The 18159-nt window shown below is 56.9% G+C and overlaps 2 protein-coding genes across 5 annotated transcripts in view; one reads left to right on the top strand and one right to left on the bottom strand.

The window, feature by feature from the left end:
• FAM83G (family with sequence similarity 83 member G) overlaps window positions 1–1632 on the bottom strand; it is a 41343-nt gene extending 39711 nt beyond the window's left edge. The window contains exons 1-2 of one of the 4 annotated variants that reach the window (XM_064583015.1): window positions 1554–1632; window positions 423–1085 (exon numbers count right to left, since the gene is read on the bottom strand). In XM_064583015.1, the coding sequence (XP_064439085.1) occupies window positions 423–944 (522 nt within the window). In that variant the 5' untranslated portion in view covers window positions 945–1085; window positions 1554–1632. Of the gene's footprint in view, window positions 1–422 lie in introns of all 4 variants that reach the window. The other 3 variants (XR_010408621.1, XR_010408622.1, XM_064583014.1) reach the window with 3 other exon arrangements.
• Window positions 1633–9956: 8324 nt separating this feature from the next.
• Window positions 9957–17500, top strand: SLC5A10 (solute carrier family 5 member 10). The gene is made up of 5 exons (XM_045889751.3): window positions 9957–12400; window positions 16171–16339; window positions 16528–16743; window positions 16978–17035; window positions 17148–17500. The coding sequence occupies exons 1-5, from the start codon at window positions 12264–12266 to the stop codon at window positions 17252–17254; spliced, it is 687 nt and encodes a 228-aa protein (XP_045745707.2). The 5' UTR covers window positions 9957–12263; the 3' UTR covers window positions 17255–17500.
• Window positions 17501–18159: the final 659 nt, after the last annotated feature.

Genomic DNA, 18159 nt, shown 5'->3' with positions numbered 1-18159 from the left:
CGTGCGTGAGAGCTTCCTGCTTCGCAGGAATGAATCAGAGTCCTGTCGAGGGACAGTAAGTGAGAGAAAACCCCGAGATTCCTCCCTGCCCCACCCCATCACAGCACTTTCTTCTGGAGAAACTGCTTGCCTGCCGGGTCTGGGGAAATCAGAATGCGCACCGCCCCCCAACAATGCACAAAGGCCCTTTGAGATGGGGCAGCCCATGGTCACCCGCCAGAGGACCCAGGTATCCTATCCCTGTGCAAAGACACTGAGGAATCCCAGGAGGGCAGGGGAGGAGGCAGCAAAGAGAACCACGGGGGGACGGTGTTTCGGTCTCCGTATTGGTGCTGTGAGTGAACGCGCACTGAATTGGCAGAGATGCTGGGGACCGGCTTCCCCTCGGGGGGACCACCCCCCCCCCCCAGCAGCTGGCTCACCTTCTGGGCCTGGCTGATCATCTTTCGCACCACCTCTTTGATGTGGGCCTGCCCATCGATGGGGGGCTGCATGTAGACACTGGCCCGGGTCACACCACGGTAGGCAATGGTGTCAGGCCAGCCCAGGTCCAGCTGGGGGATGGATCGGTCCGACTTCTGGGGCCAGTACTCCAGAGAGGGCAGTGGCTCGGCCTCAGTGGGGTCCCCACCCGCCCTGCTGGCCTCCTCGCTGTCGCCAACGCCATTGTCCTCAGGACCCCGGGGCCGGCCGGCACCCCTCGGATCCTCGGAGCCTGGGTCATACACCTCAATGGTCTCCAGGATGCGCCTGAGCTCCAGCTCCGACAGGAAGTCCCGAATGTTCTCCCGATTCAGCACCTCATAGAAAGCCTCCCTGCCGCGGGCCACCAGGGCCTCCAGGGCCAGCCGCTGCTCCTCGCTGTAGAAGAACTCGGGCTTGGACTCACTGGAGCGCCAGTTGACGTGGCTGTCGTCCAGACACTGCACCTGGGAGAAGGCCATGTTGCCACTGCCCCGACGCCTGTGGCGGGGTGGGCGGGCGACAGAGCACTCGGCAAGGTCGGGCTCCGAACTCCGGCCCGACTTCGGCAGGGCGCACTCTGGGGCTCCACCTGCGCCTCAGCAGCTCTGCCCATAGGGAGTCTGCGGGAGAGGCCAAGTGAACGCAGAGGTCAGGGCAGGGTGCAGGCGGGACCGGGGAGGGGCGACAGGGTGACAGGGCGGGGGTGGGGCGGCAGTGGGCGAGATGGCGGGGCGGGACCCACGCCTGGGCGCGGTGTGCCTCTCTCAGTAGGGGCGGGGGGGGGGGGGGACCCGCATCCCGGAGGAACTGTGGGGCTGCCTAAAGTCCTAGGCAACTTCTGGGAGGAACCAGGGCAGGCAGGGAACTTCCCAGAAGTTTCCAAGAGTGGGGGTGGCAGGGCACAACTCGGAGGGCCGCTAGACCAGCTCGGCGGCGCCCCGCATTCCGACAGCTTCCGGGAAGGGCACGGGGGTCTTAAAATCTGAGGGCGCCACGACCCCGCAACCCGAGAGGGCTGCCCGGAGGAGGCTCGGGGAAGCGCGGCTGGCGGGCCCGGGATCCGGGGCCGCGGCCCGGGACTCGCTTACCGGGCGGGCGCGGGCGCGGGGCACAGCCGGCAAGGAAAGCCGCGCTGGCGGAGCGAAGCGCACCCGCGGCGGCTACGGGCTGGTGACTAATGCCGCCCCGCCCCCCCCGCCGCCGCCACCTGCGGTCACGTGCCGCCCTGGGGGCGGGGCCGGAAGCTGATTCACCACCCCCGCCAACCCCCCAGGGACATCGGCGCGGGGTGGCCGTGCTCCGCGTTTCCTCCGCTGCTACCCGTGCCGGGGTGGCCGAATTCTGGAAAGCCCAGGTACCAAAGTCCAACAGCTCCTGGAACATTGCAGCCCAGAGAGGGACAGTGTTCCTACTGAGAACACACAGCAAGTCAACAATCTTTGCACCGCCCCTCCCCCTGACCGCGGGGCCTGTTGGTAAACTTGGTCCAACCCTACCAGTATCGTTTCCCAGGTGGGACGGGAAGTCTGTGCAGATACCCAGCTGTCGGGTTGTGGAAGTAGAATTGGGGTACTGGACTGGGAGGCCCCAACGCAAGGATAGGGCACTGTCTGACCCATACTCAGGATGGAGCCTTTACAGAGCCTGGTGTGCAGAGAGCAGATAGATACCCAGTTCTTAGTCCCTAGCCCTGCTCCCTGCTGGGAGGGGTAACCCCCCAGGACTGGTCCCACATGATGAGCAGCGCCCTCCTGAACCCTGGGATGGGGAGAGCCAGAGAGGGCTGCTGTGGGCTGGAGTCAGGCCCAACTCTTGCGCACACACCCCCATCTTCCCCACCCCACTCAGCCACAGAGAAGAGGCAGGCGGTCCCAGGGGGCCAGCACTGCTTTTGGGGTCCTGAAGCCTGATTTATATAGCTTCACTGCCACCAAGGACCCAGAACAAGAGTTTACGGGCCTCAGCTTCTCCTTTTGCTATTATGACTGCACGTAGGCCCTGGGGCTCATGAAGGGAATCCTGGCTCTCGGGGCTGAAAGGCATGAAGCCCTCCAACCTTGCAGTTACCTGACCGTATTTACAGATGCACAGGAAGTTGTTAAAAACAGCAACAACAACACACCAACAGAGAGGTCACTGGGATCCTTCTCTCAGTTTCTCCCCATGGTATCATCTTGTAGAACTCTAGTACAATAATACAATAACCAGAAAATTGACATCAGTGCAATCCAGAACTTGTTCAGATTTCACCAGTTTACAAGTGTTCGTGTGTGTGTGTGTGTATGCAACTTTACCGCATGTGTAGATTTGTGTGGCTGAAACCTCCCTCGCTACCCACATCTCCATCCCTAACCCCTGTCAACCACGAAATCTGTTCTCCATCTCTGCAATGTTGTTATTTCAAGATGTTATATAAGTGGGAAGTACAGCATATAACCTTCGGGGATTAGCTTTTTCTCCCACTCGGCATAATTCTCTGGCAAGTCATCCAGGTCATCGTGCGTATCCGTAGCTTGTTTGTTTCTGTTGCTGGCTAGTATTCATGGCATGCGGGGACCAGAGTCTGTTCAACCATCTCTCCTGTTGAAGGACAATGGGTTGTTTCCAGTTTGGGGCTATTATGAATTTAGCTGCTATGAACATTCATATGCATATTATACATATTCATTTGTATATATGTTGTATTATGTATATTTTACATTCCTACCAATAACATATGAGCAATCCAGTTTCTCCACATCCTTGCCAACATTTTATGTTGTCACAATTTTATTTTATTTTATTTTTTATTTATTTTTTAAAGATTTTATTTATTTGAGAGAGAGAATGAGAGAGAGAGAGAGCACATGAGAGGGGGGAGGATCAGAGGGAGAAGCAGACCCCCTGCTAAGCAAGGAGCCCGATATGGGACTCGATCCCAGGACTCCAGGATCATGACCTGAGCCGAAGGCAGTCGCTTAACCAACTGAGCCACCCAGGCGCCCCACAATTTTTTTATTTTAGCCACGCTGATAGGTGTGTACTAACCTCTTCCTATGGTGTTAATTTGCATTTTCCTAATGACTAATGATATAGAACATATTTTCATGTGCTTATTTGCCAGCTGTCTGACCTCTTCAGTGAAATTCCTGTTCATGTGTTTTGCCCATTTTCTAAGTGGATTGTTCGGTTTTTCCTGTTGAGTTTTGAGAACTCTTTATACTTTTTTTTTTTAAGAGAGAAAGAGAGTGAGTGAGAGTGTGAGTGGGGGTGGGGAAGGGTGGGGGGGAGGAGCAGAGGGAGAGAGACAGAGAGAATCTCAAGCAGGCTCCACACCCAGCATGGAGCCCGACATGGGGCTCTATCCCACGACCCCAAGATCATGACCTGAGCTAAAACCAAGAGTCAGAAGCCTAACCAACTGAGCCAGCAGGGTTCCCTGCTCTTTATATATTCTAAATACAAGGTCTTTGTCAGGTCTATGGTCTGCACATATTTTCTGCTGGTCTGTAACTTTTTTTTTTAATATAAAATACAATATCATTAACTATAATCACTGTGCTGTACGTTAGATCTCCAGAATTTATTCATCTTATAATTGGAAGTTTGTACCCTTTAACTAATATCGCCCCTTTTCTTCCACCCCCCACAGCCCTATCATTCTACTCTCTTTTTCTGAGTTCAGCTTTTTTTGGATTCCACTTATAAGTGAGATCATATAGTATTTGTCTTTCTCTCTCTGACTTACTTCACTTAGCATAATGCCCTCAAGGTCCACCAGTGTTGTCACAAATGGTAGGATTTTCTTCTTTCTCAGGGCTGAATAATATTTCTGTGTGTGTGTGTGTGTGTGTGTATGCCACATCTTTATCCATTCATCTGTTAATGGACGCTTGAGGTTATTTCCATGTCTTGGCTGCTGTGACTAATGCTTCAATGAACATGGAGTACAGATATCTCTTCAAGGTAATGATTTCATTTCCTTAAGATATATACTCAGATGTGGCATTGCTGGATCAAATGGTAGTTCTATTTTTAGTTCTTTGAGAAATCTCCATACCGTTTTTCATAGTACCTGCACTGATATATGTTCCTACCAGTCGCACACCTACACACGCAAAAGGATTCCCTTTTCTCTACATCTTTGCCAACACACGTGATCTCTTGTCTTTTTGATGATAGCCATTCTAACAGGTGTGAGGTGATATTTCATTGTCGTTTTGGTTTGCATAGCCCCAATGACTAGTGATGTTGAGCACTTTTTCATGCACCCGTTGGCCATTTGTATATCTCCTTTGGAAAAATGTCTATTCAGATCTTCTGCCCACTTTTTAAATGGATTTTGTTTTTTTTGGGGGGGGGGGTTGCTATTGAGTTCTATGAATTCTTTATATATTTTGGCTATTAACCCCTGATCAGATCTATGGCTTACAAATATTCTTCCCAATCCATAGGTTGCCTTCTCATTTTGTTGATGGTTTCCTTTGCTGTGCAGAAGCTTTTTAATCTGTTGTAGTCCCATTTGGGTTTTTTTTTCTTTCTTTCGGTGTCAAATAAAAAAAAAAATAATTGCCAAGATCAATGTCAGGGAGCTTACCCCCCATGTTTTCTTCTAGGAGTTTTACATTCAAATCCTTAGTCCATTTTGAGTTGGTTTTTACGTATGGTTTGAGGTAGTAGTCCAGTTTCATTCTTTTGCATGTAGCTGTCTCATTTTCCCAAAACCATTTATTGAAGAGACTGTCCTTTCCCCATTGTATATTCTTGACTCCTTTGTCATAAATTAATCGACTATATATGTGTGGGTTTATTTCTGTGGTCTCTATTGTGTTGTATTGATCTATATGTCTGTTTTTGTGCCAATACTATATTGTTTTGATTACCATAGCTTTGTAATACAGTTTGAAATCAGGGAGAGTGATGTCTCCAGTTTTTCCTCTTCTTTCTTAGGATTGCTTTGGCTATTTGGAGTCTTCTGTGGTTCTATACAAATTTTTAGGATTGTTTTTTTTCTATTTGTGTGAAAAATGCTATTGGAATTTTGATAGGGACTGCACTGAATCTGCAGATGGCTTTTGGTGGTATGGACATTTTAACATGAATTCTTCTAATCTATGAACATGGTATATCTTTCCATTTATTTGTGTCATCTTCAACTTCTTTCATCAGTGTCTTATAATTTTCATTGTACGGGTCTTTCACCTCCTTGGTTAAATTTATTCCTAGATATTTAGTTATTTTTGATGCCATCATGAATGGGATTGTTTTCTTTATTACTCTTTCTGATGGTTCATTGTTAGTGTATAGAAACATGACCGATCTTTGTATACTGATTGTGTATCCTGCAACTTTACTGATTTTGTTCTGTAACTTTTCTTTTCATCCTTTTCACAGGTGTCTCACACTGAACTTTTAATTTTGATGAGGTCTACTCTATCCATTTTCTCTTTTATGGGTAGTGCTTTCGTTGTCAAGTCTAAGAACTCTTTGCCTAGCCCTAGGTCCTGATCTACTATTTTCTCCCTAAAAGTTTGATAGTTTTTACATATTACATTTAAATCTGTGATCTATTTTGAATTAATTTTTGTGTCAGGTGTGACATTTAGGTTGAGGTTGAGTTTTGGCCTCTGGATGTCCCCCAGAAGGACTTTACAGGGGAAGAAACAGCCTCAGAGACCTTAAATAATCACCCAGGATCATACAGTAGAGCGTTGGGATAGTTGGCCTTAAAATCAGGTCTGTGTGCTTTTCTCCTGCTCCTTATTGCAACATCCACATCTGGATTGTCTCCCTGGGATGGGCCAGGCCTGGTTAGGGAGTGGGGAGCAACTTGATTAGCCCTCCTGGTCTTATGTCCAGTGGCCTCCTTGGGAAAGGGTCATTCAGTCCATCAACAGACACTGGCAGAGGCTGTCACGGGTCACAGAGTTATTTGTGCCATGAGGATATTGCCCAAAGCCTGCACAGACATCCATAGGTTGAAAGTATGAATCCATATGAATTCCCTGAGTTTCTGAAAGAGGGAAGGGTATTCCAGAGAGAGGGAACAGCAAACACAGAGGCCCAGAGGTGTGGCTAAGAGGGTAAGGGGCCATGAATGGCACATTTAGAGGCTTGTGATCCCTCCTGCAGGGGATGGAGAGCCACAGAAGTGTGTGAGCAGGAAGGATGGTGGACAGAAATGGTGTTTTTAGAAGTTCCCTCTGCTGCATGCAGGGAGGGTGGGTTAGAGGGGGCAAGGCGGTGCAGTAAGGAGGTGGTGCAGTTCACCTGGTCACCAAGCCCAGTGGCTGGACTTGGTATCGGCCACAGGGAGGGAGGACGTGGGAGACAAGGAGAGGGGCAGCTCCCAGGCTTCTGGTGTGGGCCCTGGCTGGACGGAGGTGCCAATGCAAAAGTAGATCCCAGCTGGGGAGCTCGTAGGCCCACAGAAGCTGGCTCCCTGGCCAACTCAGAAGCCCCCCTCCCCCCCGCTGGCCCTTGCCATCCTGAGTGTGGCACATTCAGGGGACTTTAATGGCGCACCTCTGCCACTGTCATAAAGGAGAGGTTGTTCTTTCTTGCTGTTCAGCACAAACTCAGGCAAGTGAGCCAGTGGTGCCCAGAGGCGGAGGCCCATGCCCACAGCCTGGAATGGGCTGAATAAACTTGGCCAGAATCTCCTGACTCGGGCTTTCTGAGCCATTATGTGGCTGTGACTCCTCACCTGTCTCTACCAGGAGGGCTGGGTCCGGGCACCAGAGCAGGCCAGTCCAGGCCCAGAACCTGTCAGCAGGGGCCCAATCACCTGCCTTCTGTATGCTGGACCCCAGTGCCCCGCCACCCCGAAGTCCTGCCATGGGGCCTGGGGCTTTGTCCTGGGTCCAACTGTGTGTCCCAGGCCAGTCATGCCCTTTGTGGTCCCAAGTTCTCATCTGCGCACCGCTGGCCTGCAGCTGGATCAAATATTGCCTGAACTTCATCAGGACTGTTTTCTGGCATCCTTTCTCCTCCTCCTCTCCTCCTGTGCCTTGCCTCCTTCTTGAGAACAATTCACTCCATTACTCACTCATTCATTCACAAATGTTCGCAGGATCTCTTTTCTGGGCCCAGCCCTACACCGAGTGATACCCGGGACCTGGAGATGATTCAAACCCGGTGTCCGCCCTGGGGGAGCTCCCAGTCTGGTAGGGGAGGTAAAATATGCATACAAACTATCATGATTCAATCCTCGGCCATAGGAGCCTTTGAGAGGAAGCTGCTTTGCCGGCTTAGGGTTGGGGGGAGGGCAGAGGGAGTCAGAGAAAGCCTCAGAGGACCAGCCCTTTGCAATGGGCCAGGGAGCAGGAGGTAAACAAGGGTAGGATGGAGTCCTGGGAGGAGGGGACCTCGTCTGCGAAGGCCCGGAGGCGGCAAAGTGCTGGGTGTGTATGAGAAAACACCAGCAGGTCCGGGCGGCTGATGCATGCACACTGGATGGGAGGATCTGGGACCAGTTGACAAGGACCTGAAAGGCCACAGAAAGGATTCCACCACCACCACCCCCCCCCCGGAAGCTAGGGACTCCAGCAGTGTGTATGTGGGGGTGGGGGGGGGTGGGGGGGGAGGCCTCCTGAGAAGTAAGTAGTGTGAGCAGAGGTGTAATTTGGCAAGGATGGGGAGGATGGAAGGGAGGCGGGGAGGGGCTGGTGCCCAGGAGCAGGGCAGGGAGCCAAGTGAAGCAGGCAGGGATGTGGCAGGAAAAGCCATGGGGCTAGGGGGCTCTGGAGCTCCAGAGAGGGGCTGGGCTAGAGACCCGGGATGCCAGGTCATTGAGGATGGGGGGATGCTGCCCCAGCCCTGCTAGCCTGGAGGAAGGGTTCTGAGACCCACCTGCCATGGGTTGGGCATCCATGGAGGGACTTTTCAGAAGGGGCATTTGGAGGGGACAGTGGTTAACTCAGGAGTGCCTGGCCTGCAAGGGGAGCACCGTGGCTGGGGAACGCCGATGCCTGCTGCCGGATTGAAATGTAAGCGCCCACACTGGCCTCCCTTCCCCCTGGAGCGCTGGTCGGTGGCATCTGTTTCTGAACTTCCCCCACCATCAGCTATGCACGCTGTGGGCCCCCTGCTGAAAATCCCAGGGACACGGGCAGCCCATGGGGCGTGGAGAGAGTACTTCATGGGAGGAGCCCGAGAACGTGGGGTTGACCAGTGTTCTCCGCACTGCGCTGGGGAGCCCGGCTGCCGTGGGCAAGCTCTGGGAGTGAGGTGCCGTGCTTCCTGCCCACCCCGCCCAACAGGGTTCTGCTGGGGCAGCTTGCTAGGGAGGCCCGGATGCAAGGCTCAGTCCATTCAGTCCACAAATGAGCAGTGCGCCCCTCCTGCTGCAGGGCGCCACTTCTGAGCCAGTCCTCCTGGGAAGGCCTGGGCAGAGGGGCTGGTGGGGAAGGCCTCAGGTGACGGCGAGGCCCCTGTGGCTGGAGCAGGGTGGGGGGGCGGCAAGGAAAGGGACACGACTGGAGGAGCCCAGCGTCTCGATGACTGGAGAGTCTTGTGGACAGCAGAACTACTGGAGAGTTCTGACCAGGGTGTGATCTGGCTCCCCTGTGTTTTAAGGGTCCTCCAGGAGCTGCTGGAGATGGCTCCAGGTGGGGGGGTCAGGGGGACAGGACCCGGCCTAAAGCTCTGAGCCCAGGGGTGGGGGAAGGTGTCCCTCTAGCCTGCATTTGCCCCTCTGGGGAGAAGGGGTGGGGGCAGAAGGGGGGTGAGGGAGACCAGCGCCCCAGATGGCTTCTAACAGTGGACTACTCACGTGGGTGAGCAGGTGAGCCCCCTGGCCTGGCCTGGGAGAGGGAGAAGACATTACGACGGAGGACACCAGGCAGGAAAAAAGTTAAGGCTTTAGGGGCCAGAATAGTTCTGAGGCCAGCCCCCTCCTCGTGACCCAGGACCACATAGCTCCTGGTCAGAGGAGGTGACAGAGCAGGGCTGGGCCGGGGGCTGGCCCACCCTCAGGTGCTCACGGCTGTCCGAAGGGCGGGGTGGAGCAGCTGGGATATACTGGGCATCCCTCTGACGCAGATGACGTGGGCTGTGTGGTGCCGTCTGAGTGCCTTCGGGCCTGCGGGGCTGAGATCGGATGCTCCAACATCGCCTACCCTAAGCTGGTCATGGAACTGATGCCCATTGGTGAGACTCTGGGTGGGGTCCCGGCAGGGTGAGGGGTGGAACCTCGCGTGGGACTGGTGAGGGCGAGGGGCACCGGGGGCTGTGGAGGCCACTTTGGGTCCAGTGTGACATCCAAGTGGGATGTTCACTCATCGGGAAAGAGAGGAAGGTAATAATACTGGAAAATACTCACACGCCTCCCCCCCCCCGCCCCACCATGGGCCACGCAGGATTCCAAGGACTTTGCATGGGACTACCTTCCATCATTCCAAGAACCCTAAGTGCTGATATTATCACCCCCATTTTATTTTATTTTATTTTTTATTTTTATCTTTTTTAAAGATTTTATTTATTCATGAGAGATAGAGAGAGAGAGAGGCAGAGGCAGAGGGAGAAGCAGGCTCCCCGCGGAGCAGGGAGCCCAATGCAGGACTCGATCCCAGGACCCTGGGATCATGATCTGAGCCGAAGGCAGACGCTTAACCGACTGAGCCACCCAGGCGTCCCATCACCCCCATTTTAAAGATGGGGAAACTGAGACCCAGAGAGGTTGAAGAGACCTGCCCAAAGTCACGTGGCCAATGAGCCCCAGAGCTGGGTTCTCAACCCGGATAATTTGCCTCCAGAGCTTGTCCTCTTCCCCTGTGCTGTGCCATCCCTTGACAGAGGTCAAACTGCTTCCCACTTCCGGCTATGAGGTAGTTGTTAGCCCCGCTTTACAGATAGGGAAACTGAGGCACCGAGCGGGGAAAGTGACTTCTCCATGGTGACAGAGTGGCTGAGCCACAGACCCCGGTCTGTCCTGCTCCAACCCACTGCCGACTCCGCTGGGATCAGGAGCTCGGGCCCCCATGAGCCCCACGCCTCCTGCCTCCCCCAACAGGTAGAACATGGGGGCAGGTTTTGGCCTTTCCCACATTTCTTGTCCCAGCAGAGCAAAAAGAGGAGATAGCCTTCTGAGACCCTCTGCAGCCTGGTTTCAGCTCCAGATTCTCAGACCCTGAGTGTCTCCCTCCCTCCCCATGGCTTCCCCTATAGAAGCTTCCAGGCCTTGCCCTGCTTTCCCTCTCTCCCGGGGTGTGGAGGCCCAGGGTGAGTTCACAGACCTGGGATCAAATCTCAGCTCTGCCACTTGCTGGCTGAGATATTTGGGGCGTGTCATTTCCCTGCTGGGAGCTTCAGTGTCCTCATTTGTAAATTCCAGATAGTGACACCTACCCACCCCTCGGTGTGTTGTTGCTGGGATTAAACATAATAATGTTGGGACCCTGCCTGGCGCAAGGCTTGGCCTCGCTGTGGGTTCCCACCTCTGGGCCTCACCTTTCTCTTCTGTTCTGGGGGGCGGGGGTAGCTCGCTAAGCCCCCGAGTGCTGACACCCAGCCATTGTTGGGCCATAACCACTCTTTAGGCCTTGAGCTCCCTGTCTGAAAAATGGGTGGAGAAGAAGCCCCAAGTTAATTCCACCTCCCTGAGCAAGAGAAACAGGATGGAGAGATGTTTGAGGGAAAACCGTGATCTAACTCACTTTTCTTTGGGCCCCAGCCCTGTCATCGTGATAACTGAACAGAGAGGGCCATGGGATGCCTGGAAGTCACACAGCGAGTCAGACACAGAACCAAGGGCCAGGCAAAAATAGCACCAGGGAGGCTGAGCCCTCAGGGGAGGGGGGGCCATCAGTCAGGTTTAAACTAGGGCTGGAGGTAGAGGACAGACAGACAATCGGCAGAGATGGAGGGGAGGTGCTTAGACACTTGAAGAAAAGGTGTAAGAGGCCTTGGAGATAGAATCAGAGATGGAGGGGAGGTGCTTAGACACTTGAAGAAAAGGTGTAAGAGGCCTTGGAGATAGAATCAGACCGAGGCCCAGAGAGGGGAGCCGACCAGCCTGACGCCACACAGCACTGAGTCGGAAATTGAGCATCCTTCCGTCTCTCCAGGCTCCCCACCCTCAGCCCCTCTCAAGCCCACGACTCCCAGAAGGCTTTGCAAAGCAGAGCCTCATCCACCTCGATGGGGACCCCTCCCTCGTTTCCAGCCAATCCCTGGGTAGATTTTTCTCTCTCCCCTGGGGAACCGCATCTCCTTTTCCACAGAGCCAACAAGAAAGGGGTCCCCCCTGTGGCTCCTGGGGCCGGCCACACACCGGCCACTGCGCCCTGCCCAGGTTGTGACCTCTAAGCAGAGGGTCCTGGCCCAGGCCTTCCTGTCCCCGCCCCACCCCAGAGTTTTGCCACTGGCCACAGTGAGTCCCTGGGCACCTCTCCTCCCGCTAGGAGCTCCTACTTCCTCCTCTGTCAAACGGGTTAATAATGCTTCCGTCAAATGAAGGCCTGGGTGTGAAAGTGCCTTGTCATCTGCACGGCTCTGTACAAACAGGGTGCTCCTAACTGCACCCAGAACGGCAGAAGCCGTCACGGCTGTGACGATGGGGCCAGCAAGCCGCAAATCCAGAAGTAACCCCCTCCGCCCCGCCCCCTGCATTTGCCCTTGGCCCCCAGCCTCTCGCGACTGGGCCTTTCTCCCTCGAACACCTCCAGCCTCCTTCCTCCAGCCTCCTGGGGCTCTGCTCTCCAGGGCTTGTGAGTGGCCGATGCTCACGGTGGGGCCTCAGACAGGGGGACGCAGGCAGGAGGGGCTCCCGGGCCAGGTCACAGGCGCCCTGTCCCCACCCCCCAGGTCTGCGGGGGCTGATGATCGCAGTGATGATGGCGGCGCTCATGTCGTCGCTGACGTCCATCTTCAATAGCAGTAGTACACTCTTCACCATGGACATCTGGAGGCGGCTGAGGCCCCGCGCTGGCGAGCGGGAGCTGCTGCTGGTGGGCCGGTATGGTGGCTGGCGGGGGCGGGGGGGGAGGCTTGCCGGGCACCGGGGACAGGCTGGGACATGGGCTTCCCCAGCCGCACGATGGATGGCCCCGGAGGCCCCACCAGAGGGGGCCTTTGAGGGGTAAGTCTGAGTTTGCGGGTTGGAGGAAGGTCCATCTCACCTCCCATGTGGCTCTGCCCGCCCCCCCCACCATGGTGACAGCCCTCATCTTCGATGTATCTCTTTCTCTGAGCTGCAACTCTGAGCGAATCTCTGCTGGGGACAGTCCCCCTTCCCCAACCGTCCCAGAGATCTCTCTGTCTTCCCCCAATCTGAGCCCTTAGCCCTCCTGATAGAGGGGGCCCAGAGCCAGTTCTCAGGGGGGGCCACACTCAGGCCACAGCTGTCCCTGGCCCCCCTGAGCTTCTGCCGTTTCCTCCTAGCCCTGCTTGTCCCCTCCTTATCACCTCAATGACTCACCCCACGATCTTTCTAGACTCTGCCCAAGTGTCCCCTCCTCCATGTAGCCCTCCCTGATGTAGGAATGAGCCCCTCTCCCCTCTAAGCCTCCCACAGGGGACTCTTTCTAGACTCTGCCCAAGTGTTCCCTCCTCCATGTAGCCCTCCCGACTAAGGAATGAGCCCCTCTCCCCTCTAAGCCTCCCACAGGGGATCATGGTCAGACTCCTCCCACAGCACATGTGTCTCCCTGACGCCCCCCCAACCTCCACTCCCACGAGGACGGGCAGGGGCTGTGTCTGGCCCAGCCCTCCATCCCCGTACTCAGCAGAGTACCTGGGAGTCCTTTGGGGTGAACTCTGCAAAGTTTGGGGTGAACTGAGTGTGTGCATGTGCCTGCCTGCTTGGGTCCTCTCCCGGGTCCTACCGGCCTGTCTCCCTCCAAGCCATGCAGCCCCCCACTCCGCCGGTCGAGGGCCCCAACGGCCGGTGCCTAGCTTGACCAACAGCGCAGCCTCGGGCTCTGGGCCCATGGCGCCCATCCTCAGGGCAGGGTCTCCCCCGGAGCTCCAGGCAGCTGTCCCAGCGATGCAAAACAGCCGAGCTTCTGTCAGAAGGGCCCTGTTGGGACACGCCACTCAGCAGGTGAGCGTGAGCTCATCTGCAGGCTCACCGCCTCCTCCAAAACAAGGAGCCTCTCCCTCCTGCCTTACGGGATGCTTCTGTGTCACCGGGGCCTGGCCTCTTGACCTCCTCTCCCTGCCATGTGGTTCCCCTGCCTCTCCTCAGTGGCTGTGTGGCCCCGGAAGCCCACCCTCGTCTGACAGACTCCTCCAAAGCCCTTCCAGGCTCAGCATCCGGGGACACCTGACGCCTGAGTGCCCCCTACTTCCTGCCCTCCTCAGAAGCAGGCTTCCCTCCTGCTCCCACCTGAGACCAAAGTCCTAAACTGGCCTCCCCTCTATACCAACTCACCCCCAGCCAGGGGGCTCTTGACCCTCCTTCCCACCTCTCCTACCAAGTCAAGCCCCAGCCAACCCAGGCCCTGCCAGCCTGCCTCTGGGCACGCGGCTGTGTGATGTGGGACAGGTTGCTCACCCTCTCTGGGTCCTAGTTCTCTCAGCTGCCAGTTTGGTCAGGTGGGAAAGGATCCAAGGCTAGGTGTTGGGCGAGGGTTCAGCTCTAATGCATCTCCCTCATGAAACACCCAGACCCCCGCAACACCTCCAGCCTCCTCCTGCCTAAAACAACACTATTTAAGCTGTGTTTCCTGGATTGTATGAGGTCCTGTCTCTGGAGCCTTGATCCAAGGGGATGTGGGACGTACAGAGAGAGGGGCAGCGGAGCATGTGCAGAGGACTGGGGAGGAGGCCACCATGGGTCAGGGACAGGCAGGGGCATGCCGATGACCCTGACAGTCTTATTAGGTGGGGGTGGGGCCAGAGAAACCATCGCAGACCTGGGGCAAGTGACAGTCCCACATCTGGGGCCCTGATCTTTGCCAGGCTCCTCTGCCTGGTACTTCTGCTTCTTCATTTCCCTCCCCTGCTACCCCCGTCTGTCTACCATTCTACCTTCTGCCTATTATTCGGTCCACAAATAGTGCCCGATGCCTCCCTGCATAGAGCTGAACAAGATGGGGGACCCAGAAAGATCTCAAAGCCTTCACCTCGAGCCCTTGAGGGGCTCCCCTGCAACCACGGACGACAGTCAGTCATCCTGATGGCAGTGTGTGTGTGCAGGCGGGAAGGGATGGGGTTGGAAGGCTTCCTGGAGGAGGAGGGCCTTGAGCTGAGCCTTGGAGGAGGAGGGGGTTGGCCAGGGGGGGGAGTTGGGGAAGGCTATTCTAGGCAGAAGGAACAGCCTCTGGGCTTGTGGTCCCCCTGGAAGGGGAAACCCTAGAGGGCAGAGGGAAGGCAAGGGCCCCAGTCCAGGCCACTCTGGAGACACCTGGCCCTGCACAGAGATGCTGAGTCCGGTGTTGGACACAGGAGCCTGTGTGGGGAGGGTGGGGTGGGCCGGGTGTTAATGGAGCCCGCCTATGCCTTTGAAGAGGGCAGTGCCCACCCGCCTGCCAGGCTAAGGGCTAATTAGCCTTAATCAAGGTGGCACCTCCTCCCTCCACCCTCCCCCTCAGGCTTGGAAGGGAAGAAAGGGAGGCAGGCGGGTAGGCAGACAGGAAGGACCCATCCCAGCGGCACACATGGCTTCGCTCGCCCTTGCTGTCCTGTGCAGGGTCCGGGAGGCCTCACCCACCACCCACCTTGGGGGTGAGCGGTGTCCAAGTGAGCCGGGACACAGGGGCGAGGGGTACTCAGCCAAGAAGGAGCAGATGGGATGCCTCACCCCAGCTCTGTCTCCTTAGCTGGCCCCCACAGCTCTTCAAGACTGGAGGAGGTCCTCCTCTGCTTAGAAGCCCTCCTGGGTTACTGCTTCCTCTGGGCCCCCTCAGCCCAGACCCCTAGCACAGGGTAACAGGCTCATCTGCTTTCTTTGCTCTGCTCTCAGTGCTAGGAAGGGACCGGGGCCCACTCGTTATTGAGTCTGGGCTTCTGGCCCAGTGCGCTGCTCTTGGGTGGGCTCCCGATGGGCGGCTGCTGACTGCAGGAAGCATGTCCCTGCGGTGGAGGGCTCCCACCTAGAGGAGAGGCAGGCAGGAGCCAAAAGGAGGAGTCCACACAGGGTAGGGAGGCAAAGGGGCTCCTCTGGCCAGAAGTCTTGAGCTTCAGAGCTGAGGAGTCCACGTCCCAACCCAGACCCAGACTGCCCAGCCCCAGCCCTTGCCCTCTTAGGACAGAGGTCATCTGCGATGGGTGCAGGTCAGCAGCCCTGGGCTACGGGCGTGAGGAGTGTGCCAGCCACAGGCCACCGCTCCTGCCAGACCCCACCAGCGTTAGAGAAACCGCCAGGGGGGCAGTCTGGCTGGAATGCGAGGGCTGCAGGTCATTCTCGAAGCCACCAAATGTTTACGGGGCACCTACTGTGTGCCAGGGGCTGGTGCGTCTAGCCCAGAAGGGGAGCCGGACAGTAAGCAAGTGGGACGAGTGCTTGAGGACAAAGGGGAGAGCCTGGGGGGGCTTGAGGGGGGGGACAAGAAGGAGCAGAGAGGCTGAGTCGGGCGGCTGTACCTGCAGGTGGCCGAAGCCACAGAAGGGTTCGGGGCAGGGCAGGGCTGGCCACATCCCCAGAGGAGGGGACCAGAGGCTGGGGAGGAGGCTGGAGCTGGGGTGGCAGGGGACAGCTGGAGAGCAAATCTTAGTGACCGTGGGAGATGGGGGAGAATGAGAAAGGGTCTTGAGGGACGAGCACGCCCCACCGCCTGCCCACAGGCTGGTCATCGTGGTGCTCATCGGTGTGAGCGTGGCCTGGATCCCCATCCTGCAGGACTCCAACAGTGGGCAGCTGTTCATCTACATGCAGTCAGTGACCAGCTCCCTGGCCCCCCCAGTGACCGCCATCTTTGTTCTGGGCATCTTCTGGCGGCGAGCCAATGAGCAGGTGGGTGGGGGATGGGGAGAGCTGGGGCAGCAGACTGGACGTGGGGGGCAGACTCCGTCGTCTTCCTGCGGACGAGCTGTGTCTGGCTCCCATCTCCCACCCCACCCCTCCCCCTGCTGGCTGTGTGTGTGCTGGGGGAACCCTGGCCTCCCCCTCACGGTGCACCTGCCCCGCCTCCTCTTCCCCAGGGGGCCTTCTGGGGCCTCATGGTGGGGCTGGCCGTGGGCGCCACAAGGCTGGTCCTGGAATTCCTGCACCCTGCCCCCCCCTGCGGTGACCCGGACACGCGGCCGTCCATCCTTGGCAGTATCCACTACCTGCACTTTGCCGTCGCCCTCTTTGTGCTCAGTGGAGTCGTGGTGGTGGCCGGGAGCCTGATGACGCCACCCCCCCGGGGGATTCAGGTGAGCCTGCCCTGGCCCCTGACCCCGACCCCCGACCTTTAACAAACTTTTAACGCTGGTCCCATTCTGACCCCTGACACTCTGCGACTCCGGCATTTTCTAGCTCTGGACCCCTGTCCCTTTTTGAACTCAGCTGCTCACTTACCATCCCTGACCCCTGTCCCCGTCCGGGCCCGGCCCTGTCCTGCCACACCCCCGTCCTGCCACACCCCCCATCCAGATCATTCTCTGCAGATTGAGAACCTTACCTGGTGGACCCTGGCTCAGGATGTGCCCGTGGGAGCCAAAGCAGGTAGGTGTGTGACCCTAGGCCCTGACTCTAACTCCCACCCAAGAAGTCCGGGAGGTGGGGGCGCTGGGTGTGGCCCTGTGGCCCTCACCTGTCTCTTTGCCCTGCCCCCCAGGTGATGGCCGAATACCCCAGAAGCACACTTTCTGGGCCCGCGTGTGTGGCTTCCATGCCATCCTGCTCATGTGTGTCAACATCTTCTTCTACGCCTACTTCGCCTGATGCTGGCCTTGGGGGCAGGAAGGCCAAGCCCTGGGAGTCCTCAGGTCTCCCTCGCTTTCGAGGCCTGGAGAGGTGTGGACTCCCCTCACCTCACGACTACATGGCCAGTCAGCGTCCAGGGACTGGCTGAGCCAGCAAAGCAGGGGCCCTGGAAAGGTCGGGGGGCAATGAACAGAAAGAACGTGGTATTTCAAAAATTGCACAAAGTAGTCTTGACGGCAACGAAAATTAGATTTCCGATGACCATCCTGATACTCATTTTACTGTTTTTATTTTGAAAACATGGGCCCAGGTCAGGAGCAGCTCAGGCCTTGAAGGGTCGCTGGCCAGCCCTGGGCAGAGGGAGAGCCTAGGGCCCCCTCCCCGGGCTCTTGCCCCCATCCCACCTGCTCCCAGCTGCCATGAGATCTTCCTCTCCCTCCCTTCCCGCTCACTGCCCCCTCCTCCACCAGCCTGGCATCCAAAGCACTTTCTGAGTCCCCCTCACTCTTCCTGCTCCCAAAGGTGCCGAGGCCCTGGGCAGGTGCCCCTTGCTACCTGCTGCTGGTTGCACATTCTGTGTGGACACCCCACCTTTCCTCAAGCCAGGGTCCCATTCCAGATGCCGTTAGACCTCCCAGTCCAGCAGCAGCCCTGACTTCCCACCTGGCCTGTAGTTTCGCTGAGCTCGGGGGCCCGGGTCTGGGCAGAACTTGGACCCCAGCAAACGACAGCCAGGGCGGGCAGGTCCTCCAAGTGTCCGTGCCCCAGGCCTGCGCCACGGAGCTTGTCCATTGTGTTGGGCCTGTGGGAGAGGAGAGCCTCCCTCTGTGTCTTTCATCACTGCCCACCTCCTGTGGGTCTCCCCAAAGTGTCCGTGGTGGGGCGGGGGTGTGGGACACGCAAGTGGAGCCCAAAGTTTCATG

Source organism: Mirounga angustirostris, unplaced genomic scaffold, assembly GCF_029215605.1.
Source record: "Mirounga angustirostris isolate CCGP_5_RB_7025 unplaced genomic scaffold, mMirAng1.0.hap1 SCAF_17, whole genome shotgun sequence".
NCBI lineage: Eukaryota > Metazoa > Chordata > Mammalia > Carnivora > Phocidae > Mirounga > Mirounga angustirostris.
Note: the sequence above shows the minus strand (reverse complement) of the source record. Positions and strands in the feature narration are given on the sequence as shown.